The sequence below is a fragment of the Cibotium barometz genome, chromosome 33 (assembly GCF_041138505.1).
Source record: "Cibotium barometz isolate CiBa-2024 chromosome 33, ASM4113850v1, whole genome shotgun sequence".
Lineage (NCBI taxonomy): Eukaryota > Viridiplantae > Streptophyta > Polypodiopsida > Cyatheales > Cibotiaceae > Cibotium > Cibotium barometz.
Window position 1 is genome coordinate 24,495,599 of NC_141078.1, and position 23,186 is coordinate 24,518,784.

Consider the following 23,186-nt stretch of genomic DNA (forward strand, 5'->3'; position numbering starts at 1 on the left):
GTGAATATCTCTCATAATACAAAGGACTCTCCCATTGTGCAATCGAGTCTTGCTCTAGCTAATCCTTTTACTAATCTCTCTCTAATGCATGCTAGTGAGTGTGAGTGAAGTGGGCTGAGAGGAGGGACGAGTACACGTAGTGCAACGCAGCAGTGTGGCAACGCTCGCGCAAGACACGATGGAATTGCTTCTCAAGGAGTTGTAGAGCTTGAAGACCTCGAGGGTTACAAGCTCAACCATTGAAAAGATTCTTACGACAGTTGCGGTTCACCAAGTAATCTCTTTTTGGATGTGTTTCAAGGAGGGTTAGGGTGAGCCATAACATAGTAGCCACTCAACAACCCATCCACATTAAAATGTGGAACACGAAGGTAGCCCATGTCCTGAGATAAAGACAAAGAAGAAGAAGAGATCGACCCTCCAAAATGTATAGACCTAGAGTGTTACGACCCATTAAATAAGGGGACATGAGAATTCATAAAGCAGACATAGACATATCAAAATATTACCTCAAAAGTGTTAGAGGTGCAATAGGTAAGAAAGGTCGTAATTACCTATTGCAACACTCCACTACATTCTACATGCACATGGTTTTGAAGCTGAAATTTACATTGGAACAAAACCTACATCTTGTAAGTAAGCTTATCACCGTTGGAGTTGAAAAGATACTTGTGTTGAACCCACATGAAGATGAAGCAGACAAGATGAGAGGGTGATAAACTTCTTCAACATAAGCGTGTACCAAATCTAGCGGTTCAAGCAACCATATGTTTCTTCAAGCTTATCATATCCTAAAATGATCTATGCCAAATACTTTGACGAACAACCCACTGCTGCCTAATTGTATGGTCTTTCACCATAACAAGGATTCTACTATGGGACAAGTGCAAGCCTACTCCTACAAGCTTAAATTTGGCCCGATCATCATCTCATCATATTTGAGAACATGTTCAAAAAGAACTTTTGGTCATCGTCGATCCGCTACTTCAAACACAAGCCCTATAGCATGATGTGCAACTAATCAATTTCGAAGACAATCCGAATTAGAAAGAGAGTATTTTAAACCACCCTCGTCTCTAAATCCCATGGTGCCTTTAAGAGGCACCCCAAGTGGGATCGACGGCTGAGATGAGCGCGCGGATCTCGATCGTCGGATCACAAGCACAAAAAAGTAAACTAGGGATCAAAACTAAACTAGGGATAAAAAGTAAACTAGGGATGAGGGTGGCGGCTGGGAAAAGGACGCGGATCTATGTTTTGTGGATATAGGTGCTATATTGTCAGCCCTACAATCCTCAAGCAAAGGAAGACAAAGACAAACCATTCATTCTTATTATTCAAGATACGTGGATGTTACAAATGGCACTTCGATTCTCCTTGCATAACTCATGGGCTATTGATAGTACTTTCAAGACAAATGAATTTGGCCTACCATTATATGCAGCTGTACTACCAAACCAACTTGGAGTTGGCATTCCAGTGTGGTGTATGATGTGCACTAATGACCCAGGCTCTCATCAAGAGAGCATTACCTTGGAGATTACTATGAAAATGGTTTTTTCAAGAATGGAAGATATTCGTCCTACAGCTCTAGTCATTGACAAGTGTCCACAAGAACTAGAGCCATTGCTTAAGGTGGTTGACGAAGATCCCCATTGTTGGGTTCAACAAGAGCAAGAAACTCGCCAAGTTGCATGCCATGTCATCCTATGTTGGTTCCATGCTAAGAAAGCTTGGGTTGAGAATTTGTTACCACAAGTAAGAGATTGTAATATTTCAAGGCTATGGACTGTGGGTATGCAGTAAACTAGGACTGGATAGTAAACTAGGACTGTGCAGTAACCTACGACTGCGTAATTGAGAGTAGCTTAGGATATTTGATTTAATATGAGTTTTTTGTTATAATTTAACCTCTAACAAAAATGTGAAAAATGTAGGTTCCCAAAGAAATACAAGATGAGATCTACACATCAATGTCAAATCTCATGCACTCGGTTACAGAAATGGAATTTGAACAGAAGTATCAACATTTCTTACAATGTTACAATGCACATGACAATATCATTCGATATGTAACAAATGGTTGGTGTGGGTCTACTTGTGTATGGCGAAGGCGATGGCCAAAATTTGACCGATTGTTTTCTTATGGGAATGTTGATACTACTAACTTGGTGGTGCGCCTATGGCAGTACATAAAATACACTCTCTTGGATGCACAAATCAACCGGTCCATGCTTGAACTTATACATGCTCTTGTGGGCGATTCCAAGACTGGTAGGCGCATGGGTGGAACTATGCTTGAGTTCTTCAAGCAAAAGCAAGAAATAGGTAATATCACTAGTTCTTTTAACATTTTTGTTGTATTCATTTAAAGTATCTTAAATTCTCTTCTTGACATTTGTACTTCTTGATCTAGCCGATTTTAGGCGCTTTAGTATTCATGGATCGTCAAAGATGTATACTTCAAGGTTGTATGCAGGGGAGAGAATATTACAATGATTTGAAAGTGACCCCTCATCGTTGAAAGTTATCAATGAAATGGCCTTGTCGTTCAAGATTCAAAGCACCTCTTCTTCAAGCATGTCTTGTTTATATGGTGATTGTAAGGATGAGGAGAGACGCTTTTCTTTGACTCAAAAAGATATATGCATCGCGCGTTAGACTTAAGATATTGTACACTTGATATCAATCATGTGGAATAGAGTGGTTGAAATGCTCTGGTGTGATATATATGAGGAAACTAATGTTTTGAAATGGTGGCAAGTACTGTCCTGTTTTTCAGTATTTCTGTAGCATTGGATGTGTGTATGATCTCTCATTGTTGGTAAGCGTTTTCACATAAACTAGGACTGTGCAGTAAACTAAGACTGTGCAGTAAACTAGGACTGTGCAAAAACTAGGACAAGCGGAAGTACAAATGGAAGTCACGTAATATTTATAGCGTAAGCGACAATGGACTTTGCCTTTGAATTTGCCAATGGATGATATTGAAGACTCATAAAGCCAATGAGGTTTGCAAGTAGCCTCACATCGATAAAAAGCACAGTTTTGCATAAAGTAATAACCAAGGAGTAAACCAAAAGTAACTATTGCATTGACACATGTATTGAACTCATCCAATACAAAATCTTTACAACCAAAAGATTTAGCATTCCATGGAAGTGTAGCCTTTCAGAAGTGTACAACTTATCTCGAAATGTAATTTTGTACCAACTATAAAATCCCAAAATAAGACTTATCTTCACTATTGTGGAGACATACAATGTCATATATCATAAAATGGCATAAGCCTTCCACTGACTAAGTTCGCAAATCTAGTGCCCAAAAAACTAACATAGCAGACTAAGAAGGTCACGATGCTAAGGGCAGATGCTCGTCCAATACAATGGCTGAGCCAAGAACTGAACTCATCCTTCAACTTCATGACATATCCATGGTCGAACCACTTCTTTGATAGCTACACAAGAAAAAAAGCAATGTTAGAGTTTAGAACACCAAAATCACATTAAGCACATACATAGCAAGAGATTTCATATGGAAGCTTTTTAATAAGCATGTGCATACCCAATGCTTTGGAGGAGTATCTATAAGGCTCCCATCAATTAGTTTCTTGATAAATGCCATTACATAAAATCCGCAATCAATTGCGTTTGGTTGTTTTGGCACCTACAATGTTTATCGACATATGTCTCAATTGATCCAATCCAAAAAATGCCATATATCATGCTATATAAAGGACACAATATTGAAAGCCAAAATTAATTTTCACATACCTCTATACACTTCAACTCAAACCCAGTGGATGGGCATGCAAGAGACTCTTGTAATGGTCCATGTGTGCAACTTGAAGAAATTGACTCAAGAACTCTAATAATATATAGATGTAAAATGTTAGTTAGCATTTCCAAGCATTATGGATTCATGAACTTTAAAGTAAACCTCTTGTCTTACATTTGAAGGCTTACTCTCACTCGGAGAGCTAATATCAACATGAGATGCATTTACATTGCAAGCCATCCCCTTCAAGTTCAAACAAACAAGACTTGACATAAGGAGCCAAGGTATGTAAAATAAAGCCTACTCTTAAATTGTGTACAAAGAGACATCTTCCACCCCTTACCTTCTTCTGTTTCTTACCTTTTTTAGAGAGCACTACATGAGCCACTTTGTTGACAATTTTCTCCTAAAGTGAGGAAACAAGAAACCATGCATATTTATGTATATTAGTGTAAGGAAAACAAGAAATAAAGTAGTACAAAGGTTGAAGAGTAGTATTTTCATACCATTGTAAGGGAGGCTTTTTTCTCGAATTCCACATTTCTCATCAACAATTCCTCATCGATATTTTTGTTTCCATGTGAGGAGCCTTCACTATCATGGATTTGAACATTTTTCTTTGATCGAGTCTTTTCAATTGGAAGATTACAAAGTTTCATGGTAAATACAATTTAAGGTTAGTACCATGTTTACAAAGAAGCCCTCTCACCAACTAGTACATCAGAAGCCCTCTGACCAACTAGTGCATCCATCTCTTACCTTCAAAGGAGAAAAAACAACACACTTTTGCCTCTTCTTCACTTGAGATGGGGCCACATGCTCATGGTTTGCCTCATTAATGATTTCCTTCAAGAGGGAGGAAAATGGGTTGAGTGGCATGTTATGAAAGTAAAGAAAACAAACAACAAACAAGCTAAAAATATCAAAAATTCATTTCTTACATACCAAAGGAAGAGACTCTTTTCGATTTTCATCCTTGTCGCTTGTCAATATGTCCTCATCGAGGTTTTCCATCCGTTGAGAAGCCACTTCACCATCATCATTGTCACAATCATCACTTTCTTTTTTGCGTCGCTACAAGATGCAAAATGAGAGCTTCAAAATATTTATCATATATATATATTTCACAATTAAGGTTAATAGGACAAGAGAAAATCTCACATGTTTGGAATATCCCTCTTTAATGCGCCATTCAATCCCTTGAATGCGTTTCTCCTTGTTCGCCATGTATTGTTCCATGCCCTTGGCAACAAACCCCTCGATAAATGCTTCCTTTTGTATGTTATAGGCTCTCTTGGACAAGTTGGATGGAGCTTTCTTTTCCCAAGCATCTTCGGCCAAAAGTCTTTGTTTCCTTTCACTGTTTTACATGTTGATTTGAAATTTACGTTGTACATCTAGAAACCTTGTCTTTGATTGCTTTGCAACACTCTTTGAAGCTCCTTGCATTCCACCACCCAATGGGGCGTCCTATCTTTTGAAGTGGGATATCCACCTCTAAGCCATGGTCGGCTTTCAAGTGGCGAATCATGTGAATTCTCTTACAATAGTTTGTGTTCCATCTAGGTCACGTATCTGAGACTCGACATTGCCGAGCAAGTTTCCCAGAAGGAAGAATAATCTCCTCATGAGGAGGGTTTGCAAGTGCCATCTAATAGCAATGAGTACCAAAGAACCATCAATATAAAGAAGTGACATACACAAATTGGTACCATATACTTTTAGCAAAAAGAAAGACTATAAGAAATACTATATCATGACTTGCTTTCATTGAAGTTAAATGAACCAAAGATACGTTAGTAAACAATGTATAAGCTAGGGTTTGGATAAACTATGCATATCTAGTGCACAAGGGTTAAACTAGGTTGAAGCTTTAAGTGTGTCATGTATGCATGATTACATATTACTAAAATACATGCATGGCAACAAGACATTAATCATGGCAATAAATGAACCCAAGCATGGCTATAAAGCATGCATGCAATAAGCACCATCGATAAACTAAGGCTGATTTTCAAACTGGGTCTGTGTAGTAAACTAGGGATAAACTAGGTCTGTGTAATAAACTAGGCAAAAGCTTTAAGTGTGTCATGCATGCATAAACACATATTACTGCATGCATTAAGCATAGCAACAAGAACCCTAGCAAGCATGACAATTATTTGTATTCCCTGGCACTGTTTGTTTCCGACAACAAATGATTTTACTCTCAATTATGTCTCCAAACAAAAAAAAATAAAGGTCAAGGAAGACCGTAAGAAGAAGACACCGTGGGATTTTGGCGTTTGAAGGATTGTCGTTCACGGACCTCTGCGCGACGGAGGACGTGCAGGTCACGAAAATCACCGCCGGATGTGCAAATCACCGCCGGTGGGCAAGAACGGGTGGTCCAACGTCGTCTAAATCCGATGGGCAGGAACGGGTGGAGGCGAGCCAACTAAATCTGTCGTTCCGCCAAATCCCTCACCAGCTAGGTTTGAGCGGTGTTATCCGATGGCCGAGATCTGCGCGCTCATCTTAGCCCATCGATCCCCAGTTTAGTTTTGATTCCTAGTTTACTTTTTTTGCGCTTGTGGTCCGACGACCGAGATCCGCACGCTCATCTCAACCGTCGATCCCACTTGAGGTGCCTCTTAAAGGCACCGTGGGATTTAGAGATGAGGTTAAACCACCTTCCTTAACATTACCTTCTCTTTTATGTAAGGCCATTGTTAACATTATCAACTCTTTGGAGTAAGGACACACTTTATAAGTGTGGTAGCATATTATTTATGTGATTCTCCATACTAAGTACTTCATGATAATAGAGGTCTTGGCTCTAATGTAGGACACATTTTATAAGTGCGGTAGCACATTACTTATGAGATTCTCCACACTAAGTACTTTATGTCTAAAGACATAATAAAGATCTTGGCTGTAATGTAGAATCTATAAGCCAAAAAAGCTTTGTACATTGTAGGCAAACTAGACACATGGTCTTGACAACCATATGTAAAAGGTTCATGTATATAAGATAATTTTCGCTAATGTGGAACACAGTCTTGGACAACCACATATAAAAAGGTGGTCATGTATATAGGATACTTTTTGCTAAAGAGAAAGACAAAATTCCATTATCCAAACTAGAGTGTACTCTCTAGCTCTCTTGTGTTTTGTGAATATCTTGTCAGTGCTAATGAGAAAAACACATACTCTTGAACCACATGTAAAAAGGTGATCTTGTATATATACTTTTTGCTCACGATAAAGACAATCCCATTTATCCAAATTAGAGTACTCTCTTGCTCTCCTGTGTTTTTGTGAATTTCTTGCGAGTGCTAAGTGTGTGAATGAGAGAGATTACGATAGGTTCCTTCTCCATCCCTTCCCTGTTGCATGTAATCACACAGCCCTTCATCCAAGTATTGATCCATACCAATGGATTTAAGACCACTACAACACGACAATGCAAGTCAGCATAGCTTTTGTTATCATGAAGTTGAACGATCAACACGACACGATAAGTCTCTTAACAACCCTTGCATCAACAAGGCTAAAGAATCTATCTTTTCTAGAAATGTTTTACCAAATTTTACATTTTTTAACCAAACTTTTTATCTTTTCCTTTCCTAATTTTGTACAATGCTGATATAGTTTTTAGATATATTTCTTATTTTATTTCGGATTTATTTTTCTAACAAATATAGACTAAATACAAAGAGATTTTTAAAGGCACAGACCTCATTATAGTTGAAAAACTTAAAATACAAACACACGCTCTCTCAAAATCGAAGAAAATCCAGGGATATGTTAAATTATGTCTGATTCTTCTTTGTGAAGCTTTTTGGCTATGGCGGCAAAACCCAGAGAGCCTTGCACAGTTCATAATTGTACAGAGTGCTTCCGGACAAGAACGGTTCCCGGAACTCTCTCTCTACTATGCGCATCAAAAGCATGAGAGCGTGGAGACCATTCCAGCCACAAATCTATCAGTCTACTATGCGCAGCAAAAGCATGTGCAACAACGACATGACAGCCTCTATCTGCGATGATGAACGCGGAGGCATGCTGTCATGGAGCATCCTCACTCTCCACCATGCGCTGTCATGGAGGATGGTGCTATTACCAGATGAGGCATGCTTTCCGTTCACCCCACTATACATTCTGGCATCTTGTAATTAACATGACTACCTATTTTTTGCACACACATGTTCTTAGAGGTAGTTCCTTTAACATGACAACTAGTTCCTTAACATGACTACCTATATTACCTACTTTTTATCAACAAATGTTCAAGCTAGTTTTAGTTTTTCTTAGGGAGATGTCGTACTATGGGTTAGTCTCATCGAGACAACCATCACCAAAGAGAGTCCTAATCAAGGACATGAGCATGGATAAGTTGTTAGACAATCTATTCAACCAATTAGGCCGCATTGGCAAGGGTAACCTCAACCATCACCAAAGAGAGTCCTAATCAAGGACATGAGCATGAATAAGTTGTTAGACAATCTATTCAACCGATTAGGCCAGCATTGGCAAGGGTAACCTCAAGGCCATCCCCAACTAGTTTCGTAAGCCGAACACCCTCATTTATTCCCACAGAGAGAGGGGCTTACACGGCATGATGAAGTCAAGCCATACAAGGTAAGCATGACATCATAATGTGGCCTTCTTTTGATCTCAGCAACCTCCCTATCTTAACAATCTTTGGGGATCATGGTATGTTCTTTTGCATTATGGTACAATTCTAATACATAGACCAGGCTCTTACTCCTATCAAGCCCATGCTGGACACAAAAGTAGTACACTTTTACTCCCTTAAGTAGGCATACTTTCACTTCTATCAAGCCCAAGCTACACACAAAAGTAGGATGGGTAATAAGCAAACATATATCATGTGACATTCTCTCAGGCGGAGACCATCCTTGCCACCACAATAAACTTCTCATTCTACAAACTTTTATTGTTTCCTTCATTCAGACACTTTCCTTCACTGCTTTCATAAGCTTCTCAACGCAGCTACAAATCCTGTGCAGCCTTCCAAACCCCGGCTCTATCTTTGCTATGCTTGCATTCACGTCTCTCTGTGTGATTGAGCTGTTTGATGGGCGCCCATAATTCCGAATCTGAACTTCAGCTGGCCTCAGGTCAGAAGGATACCTTCCCCTGCCAATAAACCATGAGATCATTTGTGCAGTGACCTTGGTAGCTTAATGTCTAGAAAACATGACCTTTCTCAAGAATTAAGGACAGTTCTGAAGTGGAGAAACTTACCGTCTTATGCAGACCATATCAAAAATAAGGGTTACTTTCAGTCCAGGTGTGCATTGTAGTAATGCTACAGATAGTGAGAGCTTATCTACACAGTACAACACCCACAAAAAAAACATCAGCATCAAACTATCCCCCCCCACCCCCCACCGCCATAACAACTGCCATGGCTCATTCAAGTGTCTCTTAAGATTTATTGGCCAATGTACAACACCCCCAAAAAAACAAACATCAGCATCAAATTATCCAGTCCCCCCGCTCCCACCACCACAAAAAGACTGTCATACGTCATTCAAGTGTCTCTGAAGATTTATTAGCTAGTACCATTTTTTATCTGAAACTTGGAAGACATCCCAAAGTTGCGCCGACAGTACTTGATCTCCTTGAGCAAATCCATCAAAGAGCCAAAGAGCCAATTTGTGCGCTGTATAAAAGCAAGAACAAGCTTTGAGTAAAAGCTCTCTCTCTCTCTCTCCCCCCCAAACAAACAAACACTCCGTACTTATTTCTTTCTAAGGATTGGAGACAACGTACATTGAAGGAACCAGATGACTCCAGCCCAGGAAACCGCTCAGCCCCAGAACGAGCTCACATTGAGGCCCGTCCAAAGGGTAATTGTCTCAACACATCTCTCAGACTAAGGTATCTTGTACATCACGATGCATCAAACCACGTCTATAACCACACAAGATCACAATAAGTCCAGAGGAGACAACAGCCAAGGCAGATGAGGATTGCCAATATGTTCCATGGACAGGGTTTATCTCTAGGCCCGCAAAAGATGAGATCCTTTGCTGGCTTTGTACCCCTATTCCTTTGATACAAAGTGAGCTCGCAGCCTATGTCAAGAGCCCACTAGTAGATCAGAAGGCTTTGTTGGCACTACCTAGGCTAGAAGTCATTTACTAAATCATTTGAGGCAATAGCATTTCAGGGATGCTTTTGGCATCATCTATTACAGACTGTATACATACACTACATTTGCGGTCTCCTAGGGCATTTTGGCCTTCCACAGACATTTATAAAATTTTCTTTCTTTCTCTCACACGCACATACAGGACCAAACTCATTGATGCTACGGGGTCCACCAAGAGAGGCGCCCACACCCAGACTTTACAATTAAAAGAATTTAGGCCCGACAACCAGATATGGGAAGTCCACTATATAAAGAGCAGCTTACCTGTATTAGTTGGTGAATATACTGGATCTGCACTGTGGTGATACTTTGTAGGTCATTAACAAGATGCTGAAAAGATAAAGAAGCGTTCATGCAAGGAAATGCCTGTGCAGAAAGATACGAGAGCGTCAGTAACAAGACCAACATTTTTGACACAATCAGAAAGCCAAAATATATTGAGAGTACCATCTCAACTGCTTCCGGGTCCAAAGACCTAGAAATCTTGACTTGAGCCAGGGGGCCATCTCCTTCATACTGAAAGCTATTGCAATTGAACCCAAAAAACAGAATTGGGTTAAAATGTGGAGAAACAAGTTACTGCAGGATAAGAACGCTATTCTCTCACACGTGCACACACACTCAAGACACTCACGCTCATGAAACCAGTAACAATCCAAATCCTACCTTTGATCATACATCCCCTCAAGAGAGAACTGGGTTTGTGATTTCCCTTCATTAACCTTCAAATTAATACGCATAACCTGCCATTAAAAAACAATATTGACTGCTGTAAAAAGCTTCCACTTAGTCGATAATCCCTTATAAAACTCAAATCTAGTTTGTGCCTGATGAAATTAAAAGAACGTTCTTTTTCACTCCCACACCACACCTTGAGATCTACACAATTATCTGCCCCAGGGGCATTCAGTGCAGCAGACAAACCCAGCAGCCTGATGTGGATGGCATACATAAATGTAGATATAACACTTAGTGCAATGAAAGTATAAATAGGGCTAGAAAAAGCAGTTGGCTAGAAAAAAGCAGTTGACCAGAAAAACAGTTACTGAAGAAAGAAATCAAAATGCAGCAAGATGACCATAGTCACAAGAAACGTTTTGAAGTCTTTTTCATTTAGAGGTTTTTGGGGTTTTGATTCGAAAGTTTTGTTTCGAAAGGTTTCGTCCCTTGGCTAAGAAACCACGAGGTCTTGAAAAATCAATAATTTCATAAAGTATAAATACTTAAAGAACTTATAGTAGCCATGTAAAAACATAGTCAAATGATGAAAAAATGGTCTCTTCTCACTCATCTGGGGGAACCATTCTTATTTTAGTGAGGCATTATGGCAATTTTGCTTGATTAGATGCCACAAGTGGTTCAATCAAGGACTCTTACGAAATGGAAGAAGAGAAGGTAGAAATTGGGAAAGTGTTAAGACACTGAAGGAAGAAAAAGGGGAAAGGAGAGAGGAGAGAGGAGGAGAAGAGAAAAAGAGCAAGGGAGAAGAAGAGAAAGAAAGAAGAAGAGGAGAGAAGAAGAGAATGGAGGAGTAGACGTGAAAGAAGTAGCAAAAGATAGAAAAGGGGAGGGAGGCAAGAGAAGAAGAGGGAAGGAAGCTGATGAGGAGGATATGGAAGAAAAACAAAAAAAAATCCCATAAAAATAAAGGGGGGGAAAAAACAAAACGTGAAATTTGGGTGAAACTGCCGTACCGGAGAGGTGTCGAGGTTTTTAAAAACTATTTCGAAGTTTCGAGGTTTCGAAAGCTAGAAACAAGTTTTTTTGTTACTATGAAGATGACTTTGATGAATGTGACGTAGTGCAACCATTTGAAGTGACACAGAGAGTAGTGAGTCAAAGTCTTTTCTTTGACCCTTATTCAGATATTTGAAGATAATGAAGGAAGCCTGATATATGTTGTTGGTATGCCAGAATGTACTTATATTGTAGGGTATGAAAAGATGATGAGATGGGTGCTTCTTATGATTGGCCCAAAACTATCTCCGATGGTTGGCTATAGAAGAAAGTACATGTATATGCATAGCATGTTGGATATTTTAGAGCTTTATGTATTTGTGTGAAACCCCTTAAAAGGTGTGTGTGTGTTTGTATGTATAAACCCACTATTATGAGTGGATAGGATAAGTGTGCCACATGGCATCCAGTGTGTGTGTGTGTGTGTGTGTGTTTGTGTGTGTGTGCTTGCTTTGGGTCAGAAGATAAGGCTTCCAACCTACAAAAAGGCATTGTACTTGGTGATTATCATCCATCAATCTAATGAATCAATGAGCATTGAGTCGTGCAAACACTCTCTTAATCCTCTGTTCTCTCAAGTCTCTCCCATGGCTTCTTGTTTGCTACAATTGGTATCTAAGCCCCTGTGAGCTGCTGCCCATCTTCTTGTTTCTGCCCTCTCTGGCACACGGCCATCTCAGCCACCTCCACTGATTTGCGCCACTCAACCTGGCGGACCCCACAATAGGGTGCCGGCTGGGCGGACCGCGGGCGGTAGAAGGGGGCCCGCGGGGGGGGGGGGGGGGGGGGTGTGAGGGGAGGAGGAGGAGGTGCAAGGACCCCAGCTAAGCTGCCCACCTGTCAGGTGGCGCTGGCCTCCCCAAGCCCTGCCCGAGCGACTTGCCCATTTTTGTGCCGTTCGCCCTCTTGCATGTTAGCACATTCATCCCCAGTTTCTACCCATTTCTAGTGTCCTTTTGGTCCCTTTTGTATGGCCCTTGATTGTGGGCTGGCCACCTCCTTTTTCGATATTTTTCAAGGATTTTTCCCGACCCATTTGGTATTTTACCAGTCGGCCAGCTTAATCAGCCCCAGTCGGCCAGCACTAACCACCTATAAATAGGTGGGGCTGGCCTCACTTTTCATTTAGTCTTGTACATATTTTGCTCCCTCACTTATGAGATCACTTATGTCTCTTACTTGGGACTGTTTATATTCAGCATAGTTGCTCCATATCTCTCTCTCTCTCTTGCACTCTCTATTCAGCACACTCTAGCGCCCTTTTGCTTCCGCTCTGTGCACTCTTTCATGGTATCATCGCTCCCGGTTCAACGACTCCTCTACTGCCCCAGATTCAGCCCTATTTTCAGCACCCTCTCCTCTGCGTTTTCTCTCAGATTTGCAACCTCTTTGTTGCTGCGTTTTCTGGACAGCATCTGCTGATCACTTCCTCTTCAAATTGGCTTCATCGCTTGCAGCCATCAAGTAATTTTCTGATCAGCGCTTCATTCCACGTGGAGTTTGGACATAGGCGGCCTGTTTTTTCAAGACAGCAACGCTTTTTTGACTACATTTTCCTCTCCGGTGGTCATTCCCTTTTGCAGAGGGGGTTTGTGGTGTTTTGGGCTTTGGTGGCACCGTTGGTACTTGTGGAGGACACTTCTTCTTCTGAGATTGTGCATATTTCTAAGATTGAGCCCAAGCTTTTGTGATGGCTGCACCGACTTCTCTTCATATGTTCTTTGAGTCTGCAAAGTTGGATGGTTCCAACTACACCTTGTGCAGTGTTGCCAGGCGTTTTTGAAACGGCAGGTATGAAACGGGTTTCATACGTTTTGAAACGTTTCATAAAAGGTAAGAAACGGGTACAAAAAGGTTTCATACAAAATAGAAAAAGCATGTATATTTTTAACTTGAAATATACAAAAGAAAAAACTGTTGACATAACTTATAAGAGACCACATTGAATTCATTTCAATAAAAACAAAATACATGTAAGATATGATGATATCACAAATCACGTGGGTGATCACTGATGACTAAACAGAAATCAATGCGAGAGATAGCTCTCATTGCCTTCTTCCATCGAGGAGTCCTGACAATGTGGAAGGATAATCCACATTGAATAAACAACTTCATCAACTCCATCGTTGCCTCTTTCATGGCAGCCTTTTGCATCCGTGCCTGCACATGTCCTTTCTTGAACACTAGAAGACTAGTTCTTTTGGCTCGAGGTGCCGAGCTAGAACCACTTGCAACACCACCTGCAACCTCACCACTGGTATCGTCCTCTCTGATACTGCGAGTCCTCTTGGAGACACTTTGACGTGCTTCAGGCTCTCCCAGACTGGGGATAGCCTCAAGGGGGATACCTAGCTGCATGGCCTTCCAAGCCTTGAGGCTATCATAGATTTCTTGTGGCACATGCTTACATGGCCCGATGCCAAAACCCTTTGTTTGTGACAAATGTGCCTTCAGCCTGGTGACACTACCATGGTGCTTATCAGCACAAAAGTTGCATTTCCACTTTCCGGAGCCCGAGCCACCATATCTAGACTCGAAGGTGACATTGCTCCAAAGAGAATCACCTATTCGAGGCATCCTACAAGGCGGGGATAAATGCAGATTGTTGGCCCTGCAAGTGCGACACAGAACATAAACTAATCTCATTATATGATTCATGATTTTAACTGTCATCTTGGCCAACAATAGAGCAAGGGGAAGAGAAGGTAGATAGCCCTAGAAGTTAGGCCTCAATAGAGCAAGGGTGGACCGTGGAAGATATGCCATAAATATTGATGGAAGAGAAAAAAGTGTGCTGCTTTGTGAGTTGTGCAGAGAAAACCAACATAAAGCTAAACATGACATTACCCCTTTGGAAGATCTCCACAAGGCCCAAGGACACCAAGGAGCAAGCGGGTTGACATGACTCACGAGCGATGGCAAGCTGGCACACAAATCAGCGAAAAGTCACAGGCGGCCGCCACTGGGAAACGCGAACGAAAGTGCGCCATACGTACGAAACGATTCGTTTTTTAAGTTTTTAAAATATGCATGATGAAAAAAACGCGTTTCGTACAGGACGAAACGTTTCGTACGTTTCGAACTGTACGAAACGTGTTTCTATGCAACTGTGACCTTGTGGAAGGTGAAGGTGAAATCAGCCTTGCGTGGCGTGGATCTTTGGGATTGGCTTGTTACACCGGCCAATGGCACCCCTCCCACCCTTGCTTCCAATGGTGTGACTCAAGCACAGATTGATATTTGGCAGGCGAATGATCGTCGCGTTTTCTCTTTTCTGATGTTGAACTGCCAGGATTATGTTCTCTCTCATGTGCGTACAGTAGATGCTGCACATGAAGTTTAGAAGGCTTTTGCAGATCTCTACGAGATTAAGTCTCCGGGTCGAATTTTGGCGTTGGAAAAGCAACTTACGAACTTAGCAGTTTCCGCCTTTCCATCCTTATCTGCTTTCATCTCGAAGATAAAAGATCTCCGGGACGAGCTTGCTGTTTGTGGCAAGGACATCTCTACAGATGACATGGCTATTCGGCTTCTCTCCAAGCTTCCAGAGAGGTTTGATGCATATTTTCAGTCTCTTGTTTCTTCTCCTTGTCCTGTTCCAGTTACTTGGGAGGAAGTTATCCCCTCCGTTATGCAGATTGAGTCTCGCTTTGAGGAGCGGATTGGCACCTCTGGTGGGCTTGATGGAGCTTTGGCAATGCGAGATAAAGGGAAGAATCAACAAAAGAAAGGAAAAGGAGGTTCTGACAAGAACTCCAAAGATTCCGACAAGGATAAAAGACAACAGCAAATCTTCTAAGAACAAGGACATCGAATGTCATTACTGTGGCAAAAAGGGTCATAAATCACCCAGTGTCACAAGAAGAAGCGTGATGAAGCAACAAAGAACTCTTTCTCTACAGCGGTGTCCGAGCCCCCCAAGAAGGATGATTGCATACTTCTATTAGCAGGTACTTGTCGTATACTTGCTCTTGTGACTTCTCAGTCACGGTCGTGGATTGTGGATAGCGGTGCTACTGCTCACATGACACCCCATCGAGATTGGTTCGAGGACTTCATTGCCAAGTCATGCGAGATCACTTTGGGTGATTCTTCTTCTGTGCCAGTACATGGTCATGGCACCATTCCCATCTTCCGCTCTTCCGAGGACAAGAGGTACTTCTCTGGCGTTCTGTATATTCCAAATTTGGGTTTTAACCTTTTGTCAATGAGTGCTCTTACAACTCAGGGTGCAGAGGTGATCTTCTCTCGTTATGAGATTAACATTCGTGATAAGGCAACTGGTAGCATCTTGGCTCAAGGAGTTTAAGATAGTGGTCTGTACAAGTTGACCGCTCTGCCTTCTTCTGGGGCTTCTTCTACTCTTTGGCATGCTCGGTTTGGCCATTTGAGCTATCAGCTTCTGCAGCGAGCTTCGAAGGATGGGTTGGTTGAGGGTTTACCGACCATCAAGGCTCCATCTTCTGCTTGTTTCTCTTGTTTACAGGGGAAGCAACACTGAGCCGCCTTTCCGAAGGAGGCGACACACAAATCTACGACATCACTTGCTCTCATTCATGCAGACTTATGTGGTCCTATGAGTACCGCGTCTTTGAGTAAGACGTTGTACATGCTAGTGATGGTGATGATTTTTCCAGATATACTTGGGTTTTCTTTCTGAAGACCAATGATGAGGCTTTTCAGCACTTCTGTGATTGGAGAGTTGAGGTGAAAAAAGAGACCAGTCGTTCGGTCAAGGCTCTCAGGACCGACGGTGGGGGTGAGTTTACATCCCAGGAGTTTCAGCAATATTGCAAGACCCATGGCATTCGAAGACAACTTACTACAGCATATACTCCATCACAAAATGGAGTTGCAAAGAGGAAGAATAGGACCATTATGGAGATGATCCGTGCTATGCTTGAGCATTCTTCATTACCTCGACGTTTCTGGGCTGAGGCAACTTCCACTGTTGTCTACATTCAAAAGAGGTCTCCTACTGCTGCTCTTCCCGATAAAACTCCATATGAGACTTTCCATGGTGAGAAGCCCTCCGTTGTTCATTTCCGGATATTTGGTTGTTCGGCGTATGGTCATGTGCCTAAGGAGCATCGCTCCAAGTTGGACTCGAAGTCTCAACGCATGACTTTTCTCAAATAAAGCACTGTGTCCAAGGCATATCGTCTTTATGCTCCTCAGGCCGGCAAAGTTGTTGTGAGCCGTGATGTGGTGTTCGACGAGACTCCTACATCTTCAAAGGGGAGTGGTGAGCTTCTTCTTCCTCCACCTCCGTCTCCGCCTTCTCCTCCTCCTCCTCCTCCTCCCACTGCTTCTGTTACGCCTCCAAATGTGGATTCTCAGTCAGATGATGATGACTCTGCTCCTCCTCCACCGAGTTCGAGCAGATCTGTGGACGAGGCTCTTTCACATGAGCCTTGGCGTCGTGCTATGCAGGCAAAGTTGGATGCTATTGAACGGAATGGCACTTGGATTTTAGTGCCTAGGCCACTGCAGCGTAAGGTGATTGGTGTGCGTTGGATCTTCAAATCAAAGTTCCAAGCTGATGGCAACTTGGACAAGCACAAGGCAAGGTTGGTTGCCAAGGGTTATCGTCAGCGCCCTGGAGTCGACTTTGATGAGACCTTTGCTCGAACGGGCAGAATGACTACCATTCGCACCGTTCTTGCTCTTGCAGGTCATCATAGATGGCCCATTTTCCAGATGGACGTCAAGTCATCGCCATTGCCAAGAACCCTGTGTTTCATGCTCGTACGAAACACAGTGAGATGCAGTATCCCTATGTTCGTGAACGGGTTCTTGCTGAAGATTTGCGTTTGGAGCATTGTCCTTCGGCGGAGAATGCTGCAGATTTGTTCACCAAGCCGGTTTCTCAGGCTTCCTTGGCACCTCATCTTCGGCTTCTCGGAGTTTGTTCGACATCTGCTGAGAGGGGGTGTTAGCACATTCATCCCCAGTTTCTACCCATTTCTGGTGTCCTTTTGGTCCCTTTTGTATGGCCCTTGATTGTCGGTTGGCCACCCCTTTTTTCCATATTTTTCTGCGATTTTTCCCAGCCCATTTGGTATTTTACCAGTCGGCCAACTCCTGTGCTCCAGTCAGCCAGCTTATTCAACCCCAGTCGGCCAACACTACCCACCTATAAATAGGTGGGGCTGGCCTCTCACTTTTCATTCAGTCTTATACATATTTTGCTCCCTCACTTACGAGACTAGTGTCTCTTGCTTGGGACTGTTTTGCTTCAGTATATTCAGCATAGTTGCTCCATATCTCTCTCTTTTGCACTCTCTATTCAGCACACTCTAGTGCCCTTTTGCTTCCGCTCTATGCACTCTTTCACTGCAGGCTTCCAACCGTGCGCCCTCCTCCTGTTCGCAGCTCTTTGCTCACCATGGCGGAGCTCTCCCCCATGTCCCTACCTGTGCCGTCCTCTCCAACGACTCAGACGCCCGACCACCGGCTCCTCTCTGCCATCTGCGATGCCTGGCTACTGCACCTTCACCTTCTCCATCTCCTCGTCTGGGCTCTCGTTGATGGTTCGGCAAGCCTATGCTAGGATGACATAGGTCAACTGCCTAGGGTTAGCAGCAGAAAGCTATGGCGGGTGGAACTCCATGCATCTGTGTATGGAGAGAGAGAGAGAGAGAGAGAGAGAGAGAGAGAGAGAGAGAACAAAGCTCAAAATTGCACGACTCAATAAAGCTTAGATTAATCTGTAATGAAGTACACCACAAGTACATGCTTTCATAGGTTACAAACCTTATCTTTTGACTAACATAAATCACATACACATATAAGTATGACACATGTCATACAATTATTTTATCCAATTATTATGATGTGTTCACACCTAAGCAAGTGTTCACACATACATATACATGAATAAGGCTACACACATACATACGAACACATAACCCTTTGGGAGCAATACACACACATGAGACTCCGAAATACCCGACACTCACCTCCCCTTTGCTTCTCCTTTTGCCTCTCCAATGCAACACTATCAAGACTCAGACTGCCCGTGCATGGCTTTCTCTATAGCCCTACTTGCGTGACATATTGGCCCTCCAGTAGGCCTCTAAAAGCTTCATGTATTGGGGCTCTAGAAGCAGCCCTCTATTCGTCATTTCTTCTAGCAGAGCTCTACCTGTGCTTAGCCTTACTCATCTGAGGACTGCATTCAACATTATGGCACTATCAGCACTAGCAATTGACAAATTCTCCGACACCAGGTTCCCTACCTAGCAAACCAAAATGCAACTCCTTCTCTCCGCCTTATGAGAGAGAGAGTATGGGAGATAATCTCCGGCAACGACGAAGATCTAGGAAACATAGAGCCAAAAAGCACAAGATATAGCGATAACGCAAAATGAGCGAGCCATTGCCTTGATCGGTCTGAGCCTTACAGATTCTTTGGTACATCATATTGATTTCAAATCAACAGCCAAACAAATCTGGGCATAGCTGAAGAGCATCTTCGATAACAAGATAACTAACTCTAAAACGAAAATTTTATGATCCGAAAATGAATGACAATGAAAAGTTGAGTGACCATTTGGCCAAATTCGGATCAATAGCCCAACAACCCGCCAACCTCAAGTGTGAAACTAAGGACGAAGACAAAGTGGTTGTGCTCATCAAGAGCATACGAGGAATAACACAATTTGAGCATACCTTGGAGACCTTGCATGTAACAGCTACAAGGTTTGAAGATCTAGTGGCCTTACTCCTTGAAAAAACAAAGAAGATCACCAAGCCAACAACAATATTGACTACGACAAAGTCTTTCTGGGAGCACAAAATTGAAAGAATAACAACGCAAATATTGAACATAGTATATTTCTTTTGCATTCGGGTCTCACTACCGAAGGGAAGCTTTATGTATGTGTGTGTGATTGCTTTCGGGTTAGAAGATAAGGCTTCCAGCCTACAAAAAGGCATTGTACTTGGTGATTATCATCCATCAATCTAATCAATCAATGAGTATTGAGTCGTGCAAAACCTCTCTTAATCCTGTGTTCTCACTCTTCTCTCCCATGGCTCCCCATTTGGCGTGATGGGTGTATGATGGACATGGTGTTGACAATCATGTGTTAACAAGAAAATTAAAATTAAGTCCTTGTTAGGGGTGTTCGGCTGCACCGGTCTGTCGCCCCGTAGCCCCTCTGTGCACGACAAAGACCATGTTTGTTGCGTCCAGCAGCAAAGACAAAGAGAACCTTTCTGTCCTGCTCCCAAGAGAATGAGATGCAGAGGTCCCAACATGAAAAGGGACAAAAGGTTTGTGTTGGAGAGGACGAATTGTCATCCTCCTTCCCTATTCTGCTGAGACAGTAGTTTCAACGTCATAGCCAAGCCAACAGACAATATATGATCCGGAAGTGCGGGGATGGGACTTGAACCCACGATCTATCGATTGGGAGAGATAGGGGTGGGGGGTGCGGGTCGATAGATGCATGCAAAATCCCCTGAATCCAGGGTTTCTCTTTTTAGTTTTGAAAAGACAGAGGCCTTTTCTAAGTTTCAGAAAATGATGGTGTCTAATTAATCAAAGCAAGCTCCGCCGCATCACGTGGGAACATATAGATGGGTGGGATTAATATTAATGGAAACTCAAATTTCAACGTTTCGGTGGGAAGAGTGTACTTCGGTTGATTTTCGAGGTAAGAGAAAAAAAAGGGTTTGCTCGGTATGACGTTTGGTTTTCTCTCTCCTTCACGCCTACTTAATCCCGTTAATCAAAGTGCTCCTGCACTAACCCTGATTTAAATTCTATTGAACATGTGTGTAACTTTGAAAGAAAGATATATATCAACTTGCCTGTTGCTGCTGCAATAAGCTGTTTGTGAAGAACAACCTCCGAACTGAACCTTCAAGCTTTTCAATGAAAGAAGCTTCACTTCTATCAGGTGCAAGTTGCAGCTTCGCACTATGCAGAGAAACTATGTCCTCGATTTTGCTTTGAATCGCATCCCAGTTCGCCTTTGACACCCTTAGCCGCTCAGATGCATCCTAATACAAATACAAATGAAAATCAACATTCATATATAAGCAACAAAATATGCAGCCCTCTGTTACTCGTGTATGCAGACGATGTGGTTCTCTTTGCTATCAGTCAGCAATCTAAAACTGATGCTTTAATATCAATCAATCTCTCTCTCTCTCTCTCTGTCTCTCTCTCTCTCTCCACACACAAACTGTTATGTGCCCTAGTAGTCATTTTGGACAGCATGATGTCTATCAAATCGTGTCATGGCGGATTCACAATCTGTAAATGCCTCAGCTCCAAATCAGCCCTGAAATGCAACCCAAAATCCAGATTTGCTTTCACATATCTAAGGATTCTTCTGACAACATAAAAGTGTGACTTTATGGGATTCTCCATAACATAACTATTCTGGCACAGGTTTGAGAAAGCCTAAGAAAGAGTGGATTGGGATTTCCTGGACGGCAGCATGCTTTGGATGGGATTCCCAACTGGATAGGAGTCTCTGCGGTTTATTATACACCCACGGACAGGTCCTCACTCATGGGGCCAAAGGGGACAGATTTCCGATTACCAAATCAGTCCGTAGGGGGGTGCCCACTCGCCCCCTTCCTCTTCCTCTTTGTTGCTGAGGCAATGAGCAGTTTCTTTGCTGCCCCAAGGGAGTAGGTTGCAGGGTCTTCATCCCCCACCGGAGCTTCTAGACTCTGAGTATACAGGTGATACTGCCACCTACCTCTTAGGAGAGGAGGGGAATCTTCAGAGATTTCTCGCAGCTATGGCTCTGGGAAAGCTGACCTCTGACTCGTGTCCAGTGGGATCCAGGCGAGTGGGAGTGGCAAGACCCCTTCAGCCTAGAGAGCGCGTTTGCCTTTTTTCATTACACAGTAAGGATGGGGCATAGGACCAAATTAATGAGATAGATGGCACCCTGGCAGTGACAGACCACCAGGCCTCTCAAGGCATCTCCTCCCTCAAATTCTTGGAAGCGTCTGTGGGACAGCTATCAGCCTAGGAAGGTCACACTCTTGTCATGCAACCACCCCAAAAGTCGCAGGCGGCACTGCCTTTGGTGAATGGGAGAGAGAAGAATTAGGGTTAGAGATTCATGTGGGAGACATACACAGAGAAGCAACAAGGGAGAGAGAGAGAGAGAGAGAGAGAGTTGTGGGGATAAGTCAACTCAAGATATGAGTGTGTGACTCCCCTATCACACATGTATATTGCACTAGTACACATAGTGCACTTAGTACATTAAAAGTACTAAGTGTACTATGTACTATAACTTATGGGCTTGTACACAATATAAGGGTGGGCATAGTGCCTTTACCCCAACAACCTCCCACTTAAAGGCAAAGTGCCCTTAAGTAAAGGAAAAGAAAAAAAATCAGCATGTACATGATAATATACAAGGCCATATCAAGGCTGAAACTGGCCTCATCCAATGCCCATCAAGTGTCTGCAATGAGCAAACCGCTCCGGAGGCAAACTCTTTGTCAACAGATCGGCCGGGTTGTCATCCGTATGAATCTTAACAAGCTGAATTTGCTTGTTCTCTATCACCTCTCTAATGAAGTGATACTTCACATCCACATGCTTCGTCTTTGCATGAAAGACAGGGTTCTTTGCCAACTGGATGGCACTCTGACTGTCACAATGCAACAATGGAATATCCCCTGTATAGCCCAAATCAACCACTAACCGAGATAGCCATAATGCCTCCTTGCAAGCCTCTGTGGCTGCAATATACTCGGCCTCTGTAGTAGATAAGGCGGTGCACTTCTGCATCCTGGATATCCATGACACAGCACCTCCTGTGAATGTAAACACATAACCGGCAGTAGACTTCCGGTTATCTGGATGACCGGCATAATCTGAGTCCGTGTAACCATGCACTAATGCATCCTGTTTGCCAAAACAAATGCACATATCCTGTGTGCCCTTCAGGTATCTCATGACACCTTTCACTGCTTCCCAATGCTTCTTGCCAGGGTTGGCCATGTATCTAGAAACCACTCCCACTGCAAATGCAATGTCCGGCCTAGTAGCAACCATAGCATACATGAGACTGCCACAAGCTGAAGCATACGGAATCTTGGCCATATCAGCCCTGCCACTATCTGACTGTGGGCTGTCCATAGCACTAAGTTTCACATATGGAGGCAAAGGAGTACTAGTCTTCTTCCCCCCGTCCATATTGAACCTCTGCAAGACTTTGCCAATGTATTCCTTCTGAGACAAGTACAACACATGCTGATTTCTGTCCCGAAGTATCCGCATACCCAAGATGTGATTTGCATCACCCAAATCCTTCATATCAAAGGTTTGATGCAGCCTCTGCTTCAAGGTATCCATCTCCTTACGAGATTTCCCGGCAATCAACATATCATCAACATACAAGATGAGGATCAATAGACTGCCATCCAAAGCTTTCTTGGTGTATAAGCAGTGATCTATGTCACTTCTTCTGAATTTCTGGGATTTCATGAATGTATCAAATTTATGATACCATTCCCT

At 42.7% G+C, this 23,186-nt stretch overlaps 1 protein-coding gene across 7 annotated transcripts in view; it reads right to left on the reverse strand.

Moving 5' to 3' along the window:
* Window positions 1-8,462: 8,462 nt before the first annotated feature.
* LOC147619423 (uncharacterized) overlaps window positions 8,463-23,186 on the reverse strand; it is a 34,187-nt gene continuing 19,463 nt past the window's right edge. For all 7 annotated transcript variants that reach the window (XM_086773073.1, XM_086773076.1, XM_086773070.1 and 4 more), the window contains exons 9-15: window positions 20,504-20,695; window positions 10,610-10,686; window positions 10,391-10,466; window positions 10,208-10,309; window positions 9,352-9,451; window positions 9,031-9,115; window positions 8,463-8,922 (exon numbers count right to left, since the gene is read on the reverse strand). In XM_086773073.1, coding sequence (XP_086629199.1) covers window positions 8,733-8,922; window positions 9,031-9,115; window positions 9,352-9,451; window positions 10,208-10,309; window positions 10,391-10,466; window positions 10,610-10,686; window positions 20,504-20,695 — 822 coding nt within the window. In that variant the 3' untranslated portion in view covers window positions 8,463-8,732. The remainder of the gene's footprint in view (window positions 8,923-9,030; window positions 9,116-9,351; window positions 9,452-10,207; window positions 10,310-10,390; window positions 10,467-10,609; window positions 10,687-20,503; window positions 20,696-23,186) is intronic.